The sequence below is a fragment of the Vigna angularis genome, chromosome 11, assembly GCF_016808095.1.
Source record: "Vigna angularis cultivar LongXiaoDou No.4 chromosome 11, ASM1680809v1, whole genome shotgun sequence".
Lineage (NCBI taxonomy): Eukaryota > Viridiplantae > Streptophyta > Magnoliopsida > Fabales > Fabaceae > Vigna > Vigna angularis.
The window spans coordinates 386,138-401,846 of NC_068980.1; the positions used below are offsets into that span (position 1 = coordinate 386,138).

General features: G+C 29.1%; 1 protein-coding gene across 1 annotated transcript; it reads right to left on the reverse strand.

Moving 5' to 3' along the window:
• Positions 1-4,275: 4,275 nt before the first annotated feature.
• On the reverse strand, positions 4,276-6,729 carry LOC108334267 (CBL-interacting serine/threonine-protein kinase 5). Its single transcript, XM_017570020.2, has one exon. The coding sequence runs from the start codon at positions 5,923-5,925 to the stop codon at positions 4,534-4,536; it is 1,392 nt and encodes a 463-aa protein (XP_017425509.1). The 5' UTR covers positions 5,926-6,729; the 3' UTR covers positions 4,276-4,533.
• Between the last annotated feature and the right edge of the window lie 8,980 nt (positions 6,730-15,709).

The following is a 15,709-nucleotide window of genomic DNA, read 5'->3' on the forward strand; positions in this document are numbered from 1 at the left end:
ATCAAAGTATCATTATCCATACACAAAACATTATAAACAGAATTTGAAATATCAACTTTTAAATATTACGAAACTATTAAACGTAATAAAAATAATCAATTTAAAATCATTATACACATAAAAGTTATTTAAATTAGTTTTTTTTTTGGTAAATACAAATTAACTAAATATCTTATTTAGTAAGGAGAGGACTATACTAATATATGTATGCAACAATGTAAAAATAATAATAATGATGCTAAATGGCGGATGAGTGAAGCAAACAAAAAAGATAATGCAGAATCTGAAATCTTTTGTTTGTTGTTGGAAGTACATCATCACCTTAGAGGAACCAAAATATCTTCTTCTCTTACTCTCATTTCATCATCGTTTTTGTCTTCTTCCAATCTTCTAAATTAACGTTGTTTATGCGTTATTAATCACAACTTTATTAAGTACTTTTACATTAAAAAAATCAACTTTTTCCTATGGAAGTTATGTCGGTCTATATGCAGACTTTAAGATATGTTGCTGTAGAATAACGTTTTAAGTATACTTTTACTAAGTTTTGCTTTTTACTCTTTATTATATTTTAAAACATTATAATTATTCAGAACAATAAATTTATTGTTTTGAAATTATCTGTATAAAAACTATCCTTCCTTAAAAAAATAGTCATAAATGTAGTGAAATTCATATAAAAACACCGTCTCACAACAGCAAAAATCACTAAACTTAATTGGTCTGTTATTTTTTTTATCTTGTTTATATAATTTTTGTTTGGAAGTTATTTACATATATAGTTTTAATATCTTATTGTAAATATGTTAAAAATAATTGAAGTATGAATTTAAGTTTCAAGTGTTAACAAAATTATATTTCATATAATATTAAATTCTTATACATTTAATATCATGAGATTTTGAACTAAAAATGTTTCAAAAATAAAATAATCGATTATTATTTATTCTGACTCTTTTGACAATATTTTTTTGAACATTAGTTTAGTTCATTAAATTTAACTTAATTAATTCAGTTTTTCTTACTATATTTTAAATTTTTTCTAAAAAGTATTATATTATTATTATAATATTCAATAAAAAATGAAATTAAAATATATAAAATATATGTCTAATTAGAGAGAAACTTAATTGGAATTTAGAAAAAAAATGTCTTTCACGTAAAATTCTATAACAATAAAAATTTATACTAATTTTATGTCAGTTCCAAAAAAGCGCACGTATAGATAAAAAAATTAAGATATTTAAAATATACCTTTCAGCTTTAATCTTCTATTTATAAGTTATTGGCTCAATCATATTATGAATCCTGACCCAACTATGGTCCATCACAAATAATTTAGGCGTGTCTGTCTTACCGTGACCCAATGACTTATGTACTGGCCCAACGTAAATAAGATCATTTGTTCTTACAAATCTTCGTTGATTATTTATACAAATGGGATTCAATATCAGAAAGTATGTTTTTATATCGAACTCAATCTTCACAAAACTGACTTATATGGTGAAGTTTGCATCTCACTTATATATTATAAATTAGTCTTATCTTTAATCGATGTGAGACTTCCAACAATAAAACTCGTATGAAAAATTCATTAGTAAAGCAATTATTCCAAATAATTTTCTAAAATTAAAAAACATAAATATTTAGAAGGGGTCAAGTTAATACATACTTAAAGGAAAAAATGTTAAAATAAACTTTTAAAAGATAAACTACCACACAATAATACAAATTTAGTGAAAAGAATTATAAAAAAATATAGTTACCCATATAATAGAGATTTTGGAGAAAGTTAACATACGTCAGTCAATTTAGATGTAGTTTATTACATGATTAACATAAGAATACTTTTTTGTTGATAAGAATGAACTTTATTTTTCTGAGTAAAATATAGATTCAAATGTCGTACTTATGATATCCAACACACATTAACGTGACTAACTAAAATTTGGGTTTGGATTTTAAAGGGAAAAAAATGAAAATATTTTATGAAAAAAAATATGTAATATCTATAAAATAAGTAAGTCGTTCATATTATTCTATAGTTCATTTTGTATTTTGAAAATTTAAATTAAAATAATTATTTTTCTAAAACACGGAGTCTAAAATATATCTGAACTCTATGGAATGTGATATACGAGTATCATTATTGGTTTCTAATAATTTTATTTGAATATCTTTAAAAAAAATAAGTGACTAAAATAAAACTATTGGGAAAAAGCATTATATATATATATATATATTTTATTTAGATATATGAAAATGGATTTTTTTAAAATATTTAAACACGTATTTTTTAAACCTATTTAAATTTATTTTCTAAAAAAATTAATTGATTTCAATATAAATTTTTTTAAGTTGTATTTTAAAATTAATTTTAATTTTTTATTTAATTCTATATTTCAAATACTTATTTTAAATAATTTTACTTAAAATAAAACAAAAAAGTATTCACATATATTTATGGATACCCAAATATTTACAATTACGTTTTTATTTATACATAGCAACAAATAGATTGGAAGGATATTTTCTTTAGACAGATAGCAGATCTGCATAGTCCAACCTGTTAAAAGAAACTGTTTTAGCAGACTCACATATTTTCTTTATTTTGACCAGAGGATAAAATTATTTTTATTATTCAATTTATAAAAATATAGAAAAATAAAAAATAAGCATAAAGTGAATAAATTTTATAATTTTATTATATGCAATAGGTAGTTGTTAAATTAAAAAAGACATTAAAAAACCCTAAACCCTGAATTATTTATATTAATAAAAATCAATTGAAGTAATATATATATATATATATATTAGAACAGTACAAAGAATTATAAAAATGAATTCCTTTTGTAATTGTTATAGATTTCCTGAAAGAATCTGTTTTCATTTCATTATTGTTTTAGTCTTTTTATGTTATTATCAAGTGATTCTGAAGTATTATATGTTGATTTTATCTATAATCTTTATATATAATTTAATTGTATATAGAAAAAAGGTTATTTTGTGTGTAAATCAGTGGGAATTATGAAAGAAAAACTACTTAATATTTATTTTAATTATGTTGGAGAATAGACCAAAGCAACAATGATGACAAATAATTTGGAATAGCCTTCCAAACCTGCAGACATATCTGACCCAAGGAATTGCCTCCTCACTCACTACTCAATTTTATTTATTTATTTTTCTGTAACATCTTACCTCTTACATTAAAGTGTGTTTAGCTTTGATAGAAACACCAGAATACGACCCTTCTTTTACCCTTTTCTACACGTAAAATGTAATCATTTTTCTAGGATCTTACTTTATACCGTGTGTATTAATATTAATTAAAAATAAAATAAATTTAGAATATATAAATAAAAACTATACTTTATTAATCAATATTGTAAAATTCAATTAAATGTTTATATCAAAACATATATTTTTTATACCCGAATATATATTAAATATAAAACTAAGTGTTAGTAGACGATCCAATAACTAATTCATAATAACTTATATTAATATATGGTATGATTGTTCAATCAATTAGACCGTTTACAGTATCAGAAATGTCAATAAAATTATCTAATGATTAAACTATTATATTAGACATATCGAACTATTAACCTTAAACAATAATAATATTTTATAAAAACTAATTTATGATAATATATGATTAATGTCAATTTGGTCACACTTAGATTGTTATAATCCAAATCTTATTTTGAAATCTATAAAAACAAAAAATTTAATGATTGAATTTATTACATATGAATTTTTATTAACTTTGACTAAATAGTGTGAAGACGAACATCAATACATTCGAAACTTAATAAATGAATAACCTCTCTTTCGTAATCAAAACAGTTAATTTATAGATAAATAGGAAAATTAGGGTGTGCATATGATAATTTAGAAAGGTGAATTGAAATAGATAGATAGATGCAACAGAGAGAAAGATATAGCAGCAGCAGGCATTCGAAAGTATGCGTATGATCCCAGTCACCTTTTGTTGCTACCTTCCAATACCAACCTCTCACCATACCCCACATCATTGTTTTTTTGCTTCCCTCTCAGCTCAACACACAGATTCATTTTCCTTTTCCTACTTTTTCTTTTTTTTTTTCATATTTTAAATACAATATGTTTCCAATCATTCTTATCAGACTGAAAAGTTAAGATTTTTAAAATGAGACACATAACCACATGAGTGACGATGGTAGCTGGTTTAGGAGTAAAAAAAGATGTTTTGAATTCTGAGGAATGTAGTGGGAGATTTATACTAGACTCTTTTATATAAGGAACTTATGGAAAATTCATAGTAAGTTGATATGCAGAAATTGTTGTAATAACCGGGTGGTGGTGATAAACAAGGAGACATATGCAGTATGTGCATATACATAATACATAAATCTAAACCCAAAGGGACTCATAACGAAAACAACTAAGATAATTCACTACCTAGCTATTTTGGTTCTCGTCTTTCCAAGGAATGCGCAAACATAATTTTAATAATAATAATAATAAAAATAATGATATTTGGAATATTCACTGGCGGGAATTGCTGTCCCCTTGCCAACTCCACACGATGTCTTTCAGCGAAGGCCTCACTTCTTCCTCGCATAGCTTTATGTATTCAAGCGTGTCTCCGGCAGACTTCGAAAACTCCACCACCGCCACCTCCGGCGCCACCTCGAACACCTCCACTGTCATCCCCAGCTTCCCTTTCCTCCCTTCCGTCGCCCCCTGCATTCTCACCGTGAACTGCTTCTTCCCCGTCACCCTAAAGTTCAGCTTCTTCGCCACCGCCTCCAGCTTCGCCATCACCGACGACGCCGAGTGCTTCGATATGAACATCGACGGCGACCGCTTCCTTGTCTCGAACAGATTACTCAGATCAAACCCGTGCGACAGCGAGGATATTATCTCGAAAGCATTGTAAGACGGACGAGCCGGCTTGGCCCCGACCAGTTCCCCAGAATGGTTGTTGCTGCTGCTGTTACCATCTTCGCTGCCGCTAACGTTTCCACTGCCACTGGATTCGTCCCCGTTGAAGTCGATGTTAATCTCCACAGCCGTCTCCTTCATGGAAAACGCAATGGGGCGCATGAACCCAACTTGGAACCAAGGATCCTTCATGATGTCAGTCATGGAATACCTCTTTTCTGGGTCCACAACCAGTAAATTAGAGATCAAACGTCTCGCCCCGGGCGAAATCCATTCCGGGAATGCATAATCGGCTTTGAAAGACTTGCTGTAAATCCTCATCACATTCTCACCCTGAAAGGGCAAATACCCAGAAAGAAGCGCGAAGAGGATCACCCCACACGACCATATATCTGCCTTCGACCCATCGTACCCCTTCTTCTTCAGAACCTCCGGCGCCACGTAGGCCGGCGTGCCGCACGGCGTCACGAGCATCCCGTCAGATCTGCGCTGGTCAGGCAGCGCAGACAAGCCGAAGTCTGACACTTTCAGGTCTTCGTTCTCGTCGAGGAGCAGATTCTCCGGCTTCAAATCACGGTGGGTGACGCCACGACTGTGGCAGAAGTCGACGGCGCTGATCAGCTGTTGAAAGTACTTCCGGGCGATTTCTTCCTTCATCTTTCCCTTGGCCACCTTGGCGAAGAGTTCTCCTCCCTTGACGTAATCGACGACCAAAAAGATCTTGGCTTTGTTGGCCATAACCTCTCTGAGTTCCACGATGTGGGGGTGACGCACCAAGCGCATGACGGAGACCTCGCGCTTTATCTGTTTCACCAGCTTATCCTTCTGAAGCTTCTCTTTTTTTATGACCTTGATGGCCACGCTGTCGTTTGTGCTGAGGTTTCTCCCGTGGTACACTTTGGCGAAGTTCCCCTGCCCCAGCAGCTTCCCTATCTCGTACTTGTTGAACAGGATGTTCCTGCTGCCACCCGTGCCATTGGATCCGCGATCCATCTCGGCGGCGGGGATTGTTGACCGAACCAGTATTACCTAACGCTGTCGGTGGTTTTGGTTTCTACTAGAGGGTTTTCAATTGTAGGCTTTGAATTGGAATTGGTGGAGGTGGGAGAGACCCAGATCGAAGGGCTTCGTCCTTATAATGAAGAGGGTGTCGAATGGACACACCACGTTCTGGAGAAAAGATTTGGATGGGTTGAAAATCTTCATGGTTGCATGCGGGGGAGGGAGAGGAAAAAAGGATGAGGGTGTGCTTAGATTTGTGTTTGAGTTCCAAGACCCGATTAGGGGAACAAGCCCGAACTGAAAATGGGTTGTAAAACAGAATAAATAAAGTATCGGAAGTGGTGGAGGACGGTGGAAGAAGAAGGAGAACGCGGCTATCACGCAGAACCAGAGAGATAGTGATTTGTTTCAGGTTTCAGGTTTCTGTGGTGTTGGGCGAGAAGAGGAGAATGCCGTTTTATGAGGAGCGGTTGGAAGAGATCGTATCCAAACACAACATAACGCCACAAAATATCTGGAAAAAACCTAAATTAAGATAAATGGAACAACTACACCTATATGAGGGTACCAAAATACCCACTTTAAAACTTCCTTTCTTCTAAATTAATTTATTTTTTTCCTTCACCAAGTCTAATTACACACTAAAATGTTTAGATAAATATATTTTAAATACCCATGTGATAAATAATTGCTTTGTAATTTTGAAAATGCTATAAACAAAAATTTACCATAAAGATGATCTGTTGAAATTGATATTAATGAATATAATAAATGCAAGAATAAATAAAAATAGAAAAAGGAAAAAATAGAGAAAGATAAGGTTGATGATTGGAGGTGAATGATGAGTGGTGACGTGGATGTGAGTCGAATACAGCTAGCTAGGTACTGCTCGTGGTTTCTGTAAGGTTTTGACCAAATAATCAAAACCTAAACCTACCAAATTGCAACTTTATTTTATTGGATACGCGTGCTTTGAACGGCTGTCCAACGTCAACCACGCAAAACATGAGACCAACCCGCTTATCTTTATGTAATATAACCCGACCCGTTTCGCAAATCCATGGGATTTCAGTAAACGGATTTCTCCACACACCGTTTCTTTCTGTTCTTGTTTATTATATTTTTCAAACTAATTCTTATTTAATGCTGAATAATAATATATTCATATTTCTTACCATATACTTTTATATGGAAAATCGATATGAAATCTGATTTAATGTTATGATAAGAAATTAAAAAAAGGGAACTCGTACTGACAGAAATCTTGATTACGGCTGTTGAAGATTTTCGCCAAATTTATTATTTTTTTAAAGTACTTTTTTCTTTGGCCATTAAACTATTTTTTATTGAACAATACATCGTGGTCTAGAAATTGCTACGTCTGTATTAATCATGATTTTGTTTTTATATGATCAAATTGATAATTTAACTTTGTTAATAATTTCGGAAAATATAAAATTTTAATGCCGCGGAAGACGTCGTATAACGCACGCAAATAGATACTTAAAAAATAATTTATGTAGATATTTTGTTAAAACGTGACGAAATTGTTATTTATCACCCATTTCAAGTTTCTATCGATCGTACAGATTTATTTGGGCCGAATATTTTATTAAAAAAATTATTTATTTATATTGCCAAAAATTATACATACAACTAACTAATTTAGGGGTATTATTAGAGTCATGTGAAAATATTATTTCTTCATTTTGCAAATACTAATTCCTAAACACATTAAATAGAAATTATTTTTAATTTTAATTTAATTTTTGAAAATACTTATTAAAATCACATTAAGTGTTTAAAGTTTGTCGTTAATATTGAATTTAATCCTTCTAAAACTCTAGTTACTTCTCCCACCTAATTACTTAAACTTTCAAGCCCACTGGTTTAATCAGCTAATATTTCAGTGATGCAAACTTGTTATGTGTTGTCATTATGATGTATTTTTGGCTCTCTTATCGAACTAATTGGTTCATTTAGTCATTATCGAACTTTTTCTTTCTAATAATCATGTATGAAGAACAAAAAAAAAATCGAAAAAGAAAAAAAAAGAAAAGAAAACACTAAAAAGGAAATTAAAAAAGGGGAAAATTGGTTTGATATTAATTAGATTACTCTAATAAATAAATCTTTAAATTAGGGAGTAAACCAAAATGTTAAACAATCAGAAGTACAAAGTTTAAACATGAATTTAAGATATATTTAGGTAGAAGTGTTACGTGGCTTTACTTCAAAGGTCTTCCATTTTGCTAAGGAGAAACTAATGTGCACATAAAGGAAAATCAAAATCACCTCTCGTATGGACAATTTTATTTAAATGCTTTTATTTTCAAAATTACAAAGCAATTTTATTAATGTTGCTTTTGTTTATTTTATTTTATTTATCTCTATATTTTCATAATTCATTATTTTTAGTCAATTCTTAATTAAAATTGAAGTTTTGTCTCTTTTTTTCTTAATGTCAAAAACAAAAAAGATATAGCAATTTAGGTTATAAATAAATAAATATATATATATATATATATATTAAAAGGTTTATTGTATAGAGATTATAAATAATGTTTTGATTTGTTGAAGAATAAAATTAAAATATTGAAACTCAAAAGAAAAAATAATTGACAAAGATTATGTAAAGAGTCATAGTCTTTATCTATGAATATGTTTATTGTTTTGTTTTTCTTTTTTTTTTTCGTCTCATCAAGAGATAAAATCTAAAGTATTATACAAAAAAAAAAATTAATACATTCTGAGCTATTTTCAATGACTGTGTTTATGTTCTCTTATCTAAAAGAAAATGAAAAATGTTTTATTTATGAAAGAGTTTATTTTTTATTCTTGACATGTAGTTAAATAGATAATCTAACCTAAGAGCCAACAATAAACTAGTAATACGATTCATAAGTTGGACTTTTAAATAAATGAAAGAAAAAGAAAACTTAAATTTTTTAAAGAAATTAGAAATCTAATAATTGAGTGAAATTTACTTTTTCAGTGTCAAATGTTCTTTAGTATTGACTTAAAATTAACGAAAATAATGTACAAGTTGAATCAGGAAAGCACAAAGAATTGCATATGAATGAGTCAACGTTTATGGGATGTTTAATAGGTACGAGAAGCTTTTGCTTCAGTTTTTTTTTTCTCTGTTTTGTAATAGTGTAAAATAAATTTTCAAATTAAAAAATATATTTAAATTATGTAATCAAAAATATATTATAAATTACGTAGTCAGATATTATATCGTGAATTTTCGGATTTGATGATTTGAAAATACATTTAATTTGTATATTTTGAATTCTACAATTAATAAATATATTTTGAATTATGCAAAATATATGATGTTTTATGTTTTGGATTGTAAATGAAAAGTCTAAAATGTGAAATCAATTCAGAATAAAATTTGTATTATAGCTTTTATATGCATTTTTTATTTACATTTTGAATTGTATAATAAAAATATAAATTTTATATCAGATTGTATATTTCAAAATATTTTCGGATTGATTATTTCAAAATTGAAAATGAAAGGAGATAAAATTGAAATGTAGCAGGTGAAGTAAGACATTACGAAGGGGCAGGAAGAAATACCCAAAAAACACAAGCAATATCTAACTAGTGGGAAAAAAATATTCTGGACCTAAAATATCTGGCAAATTTGATTTGGGTTATTACTTCCTGCAACCCCGTACTTTTTAAAATTCTCGTAATACCCTTAATGAAAAAATAAAAATTAATATGATCTCGTATGGTTTGAAGGCAGTGTGCGTGTTGGTGTTGGTCTTTCAACTTAATTTTACGCATTCTGCAATTCATGCATATTTTTTATTGCACAATTCCAATCGAATTTCTTTTATATTTTTGTATTTTGGATAATTTGAAATATAGGTTTTACAATTCAAAATATAATTTTAAGGTTCAAATATTTTCGTCTACTTTTTTAATGTAATTTTAATTTTTTTCAATAAAATTCTAATTTTTCTTCAATTAAATTCTTTTTGGTAATGCAGTTTATACGGTTAAAAGCATACGAACCGTATTAAAAAATAGTTAAAAGAAGTATATACTAACCAATGTATTTTAGATTTTTATTAGTTTTTTCAACAAGCATTAAAAGATTCATTTCAGCAAGCTTATGGGCTCAAGAAAACATGGGGTGCAAGAAGCAATGATATTTGATTTGTGGGATTAAGCGTAAATAGTGTATTTTCAACATACTCACCTCTACTTTTCATTTTAGTCACATAATTTTTATATAAAAATAGCAATATACTTGTTTATTGGATTGATTTCAACATAATTTCAATTATTCGTTTAAAATTATTGAATTCTTTTATATAATAGGTTTTAAATAGTTCAATTAAGTTATCCATGCATATTTTCAGTACAAATACGATGAAAATTTTGTATGCAGAGAAAACTTAACCAAATTTTAATTTTTTAATAATTTAAACATTAAATATGATGCGTTTATGAATAAATTAAAAAGTAACCTTTAATATTATTTACAATAGAATAACTAATCGGCAAATATTATGAGTTTATGTAATGATTTAATGTTTTTGTACCAGCGTATTATATAAGTAAATAATTGGAGAACACGAATGTTAAGAAAAAATATAGCTAAACATAAAAAGGTAAATTCTTTAACTTAAGGTTGTAATAGGTTTTTCCTAATTTATGCCGTTTTATATTGCCCGTCTTTCATTATTTTATATAGATAGGAAAATATAATAAAATTTTCAATTTTAATTAATAGTTTTGAAATTAACAAATTGTAAAAAACAAATAAAAAATCAGTTGGTCTAAAAGGACGATAAAATGGATTAGATAAAGATGGTAAAAGATATGGTAACATAAATGGAATAAGTTATGTTTTAATTGATTAGTTTAATTTTATATTGTAATTCAGTTAGGTTGAATTTATCATTTTATAAAATATGAATTATGTTAAAAACAATTTATTATACTCTGATTAAAAGGGAATAAATGTGAGAGTGATATTTATACTCTAATTAACATCATATTACTGTTATACTTTAATCGTGAGGACGCCCAATTGTTTATATAAAATAATTAAATGCCAGTCTTTCTTTTTTGTCAAATGAAAAGAAGTTTTTAACTATTATTAGTTGACGGATTCTTTTAAATTTACCACCTAACCTAATATTAATCTTTTTTTTTTTCTTTCTTAAGAAAGCTTGGTTTAGCTTGACAAAATTGATACGTGTTTAGTAAGTCACGTTTATACAAACTCAATTTCAATAGTTATAATAGATTTCAACAATCATGAAAACGATTTTCATCACTTTCATAATCACTCCCAAAATCGATTTTGTCACACGCTGAACATAAACATAATCGATTAGCCATAATGAATTCTATCACTTCAATATAATTGTATAATTGATTCCACCAATTCCATCTCTCTCCACAATCGATTTCATCTCACAATTATTACTATCATAATCGATTATACATCTCACGAAATTTCATACATCTTTAAGAATCTCTAATTGTCTTTCAAAACAAAACAAATAATACTTTAATATTTTCGTTTAAATGAATAGTTTAATATTTGGAACTTACGCGAATCACTGATTTCTTCTCTCAAATATCCTTAACCTTAAGAAACACAAAAAGAAACGGATGAAAAATATGATTTCACACATCCACTGAAACGGTTGATATATAAAAAACAACATAAAGATGAAAAATTGAGAAATCCTTGAAAATTTTGGTAAGGTGGTGATTGGACCGACAAAAGAAAGTGACAGGAATAACGAGGTTTGGTCAGTCATGTAGAAGTCAATCCTCGTGCACATTCCTTCTGTGTTTGTTTCCCAACTATTTGTTTTTTTTTTCTCTTTCTTTAATTACCTTTTGGTTGGTTTGTTGGTTGTTAAACTTAAACATAAGAGGAAAGTTATTCCCATTTTGAGTTCTCACAAACTGGGCCCACCACTTCTGTCTACTTGCATTCCATTTGCACCCAAAATCAACCAAAGAATGAGAATAACAATGCTTATAATCCAAACACGTGCTCAGAAATACGACCGAGAATTTGAATTCCACGCTTTCTCTCGTACATGAATCGAATGTGAATGCCATAGACCAATTTAATAATCTTTTTACATTAAAATTAGAAAATTAGTATTTAATTAGTTAGACATAAAAGAAGAAGCAAAAACAGTGTGATTTGATATCAGTGGTGATGGTGAGCGCACGTAAAGATATAAGATAGAAGAGGATACACGCAAGTGAATAATAATGTTATGTACACGTGAGTCTAGCCAGGTCTTTCTTTCGGATTCTTTTTTTTGACTAAAACCTAACCAAATTTATTTATTTATTTATTTATTTATTACAGTAGTAACGTTCTCACTACGCAATACTTATTTATTTTAATTGATTTAGAATTTTCAAAAATAAAGTTTTGAAAATATGCAATAATCAATATTATGTTTGTTCTCATAACGTCGACAAATATAGTTACATGTATGTGTAAGTGTAAGTTGTGTGCGCTGTCTATAAATTTTAAGTATTATTTTACAAGGTAAAGTTCACAAAATTAAAAAAATTTATTTTCTTAAAATTTATATTTTTTACAAAAGTATATAAATAATATGTAAGATGTGTTCGAAGTTTTTAATCAATTAAAAAATGATAATTTATAATTTATAAGTCAATGTGATGTGAAATTAAATTATATTTAAAGCTCTGAATTACATCACTGATGGCATCACATGAAAAGTACTCAGGGAAAATAGTATTGGTTACAGATTACCCCACGTTGCTTATGTTTTGTGTGTGTTTCATGCGGAATTGGTCTTACATCATTCAACGCTTTTTCATATTAAAAATACTTATATCATATATTTATCATTTAAAACCGTGAAGCCAAGTCAAGAGAAATTAGCAATCACAAATATTTCTTAATCACTACTATCATCGCTAATTTATGCTCAATAAAAATCTACACTACGTGACAAGTTTACTTTATCTGTATATATAACTGCTAAATTTACTTACATAAAAAACTGAAACGAATATGATTTTTTTAAAAATAAATAGACTTATTCAACTTTTAAAATAAATTAATTTTAGATTAGATGATTTTTAATATAATTCGTTGAAAATAAATACGTAACGAGTGTGGGACTAAAAATATTAATAACGAGTGTGCGACAATGACGACATAACAAGTTCAACAAAAATAATTTTTACTAAAATAAAATTTGAATTATATCGACTAATTCAGTTTTATAAAATTAATTTTAAAAATGAAAGTTATACTAACTTGTATCTTTTAAATTTGATTTATCTATTATTTTCAATATTTTTAAGTTAGTTTAAATTGCAATAAAATGTTTTTAACACGAAATATAGAGTACAGTATTCGTTTTTTTGGTGCAAAAGTAAAATTTAAATTAAGACCTTTTCGGTAAAACGTTGAAGTTGCTTTAAAATTTACTTAACAATATCTTTTTATATTTGTTTGACGACAAGGAGACGAAAATGTCAATTTTAATAATTTATTTTGTGCAAAAAATATAAAAAAAATAACTTTTTTTCCCTCAGATCTCACGTGTGAAATATTTATTTCAGTCATATAATCAGAAAAAGATAATTTCTCTGTTTAACTAAAGTAAAAGTGAAGATTTTGTTATATTGTTATGATATAGATTTGTTTTGAAGTGGTATGAATTGGGTGGGTTGGTGTTGATGAAAAGGTGCCGTAATTAATTGGACAAGGGAGAGAAAATAAAGGCGTTCGTTCATGAATGTGTACTCACAAAAAATAAACATGTCAGCTTTCTTGTGGGTTCAATTCAATGGATTGACTAATGTGCTTCCTTCCTTTGGTCATGGTCCATCGGTGGGTCTCCCTTCTTCTACTTTCTTCAATTACCTTTCATGAATCATTCTCGCGATTAGATTAGATGATCTTGGAACGATCAAGTGACAGAAAGATTAAATATAATTTTAATTAATTCAAGATAAAATGTGATTATCATAAGTTATTACTAATCAAAAGTTTATTCTGAAATCTATATTTGAGTTAAGAAGGAAACTGATTTGTATTTACAAAGATGAACATTAATGCAAAAACGACTTTAGACGTCTGTTATTTTGGGTTTTTAATGTCTGATCTCTGTCCGACGTCTATATGGGTGACGTTAATGAGACGTCGGACTCTTTAGGTCAGACGTCTCTATAGACGTCTGATCCATACAGGTTAGACGTCTCTGAGGTTGCTCCTGACTTATGGTTATTCGAGTTTACAACTTTATATTTTAGTTGAAGAGAATGTATTGTACATTTTTTTTATTGGATGGTTTTAAAAACGTAGTGGAGGGAATTGCAAGAGTACAAAACGCAAGAAATCGCCGCCATAGAACACCGCCTGAAGACACGAGAATAACTGTACCAAAACCCAACGAAAACGCATTTTAATCGGTTCAAATGAAAGATAATGCATCAAAGAGTGATGTAATCGGAGTAAAATTAATTTAAAACGGTGCAAAAGTGAGAAAACGAACCTGAAAAGCGTAACCCGTAAAGAGAAAACGCGACGAAGATGATGAACAATGAGTGCGCGTAACGACTGTCTCGCGTTCACGGTGTTTTAATTCCAAAATTTAGACGTCGGTTCCCCAATTAACAGACGTCTAAAGTGCTTTAGAAGTCTGAGTGGCGGGATCAAACGTCTACACAGAGTCAAAAAGTGATTTTTTAAATTTCTGGATTTCGGGTTTAGACGTCGGTTCCCCAATTAACAGACGTCTAAAGTGCTTCAGAAGTCGGAGTGGCGAGATCAGACGTCTAAATGGAGTCAAAAAGTGACTTTTTAAATTTCTGGATTTAGGGTTTAGACGTCGGTTCCCCCAATTAACAGACGTCTAAAGTGCTTCAGAAGTCGGTTCCCTCTATAACAGACGTCTAAATAGAATAAAAAATTATTTGTTTTTAACTTTTTCGTTTAGTTTTGGCGTCTATTCAGAGGAGCCGACGTATATGAGTATTTAGACGTCGGGCCCTTCTATAATCGACGTCTAAATAGCTGTTTTATTTACAAAAAATGTCACCGGTCATTTTTTATGTTAGATATTCAAAGGTCAAACGTCTAAAGGGTAACGTTAAAGGTCTTTTTTACACCAGTGAAACGATCAAATACTAAATTGATTTTGACATCAAAATATTTTCTGTAAATATTTTTAGAACGATATTAAAGGAAGAAATATAACATTTGGATTCCTTAAACTATTACCTGAACATTGAACGTTGACACCAATTCTACATCCGAAACACTAAACAAACACAAATTTTTTATGGAAAATCGTGAGTTCTTTATTAGTTAGAAAGTTGAACCTACAACATCTTTTATGTTCTTGTTTCAAATCCTTAAAATCAATCTTATATCTCTTAAATGTTAAAAGAGGGAAGAGTTCAACTCACAACTTTTATAGTCACTTACTATTTTTACCTATGACTCGACCTTATAACTAACTAAATATACTGTGCTTAAAAGTATATATTATTTTTCTGAAGACATTAAACCTTACCATATTTTTCTTGGTCATATATATTGAAGATGGAGTGAAGAAAAATAAGATAGCGGTTGAGACATTTGCACCGAAAGTATCACCTAAACAATCTACCTGGAACTCTCATTTGTCTTCTTGCCCATTCTAACTTCTAGATTCCATTCCAAAACAACTTGCTTCCGTTCTTCTGTTTCACCACCAACGTTTTTCATATCAACACTGTTCTGAAT

Bases quoted from the DNA above. Each gene is read 5' to 3' on its own strand.
- LOC108334267 (XM_017570020.2), bottom strand. From the start codon at position 5,925: ATGGATCGCGGATCCAATGGCACGGGTGGCAGCAGGAACATCCTGTTC.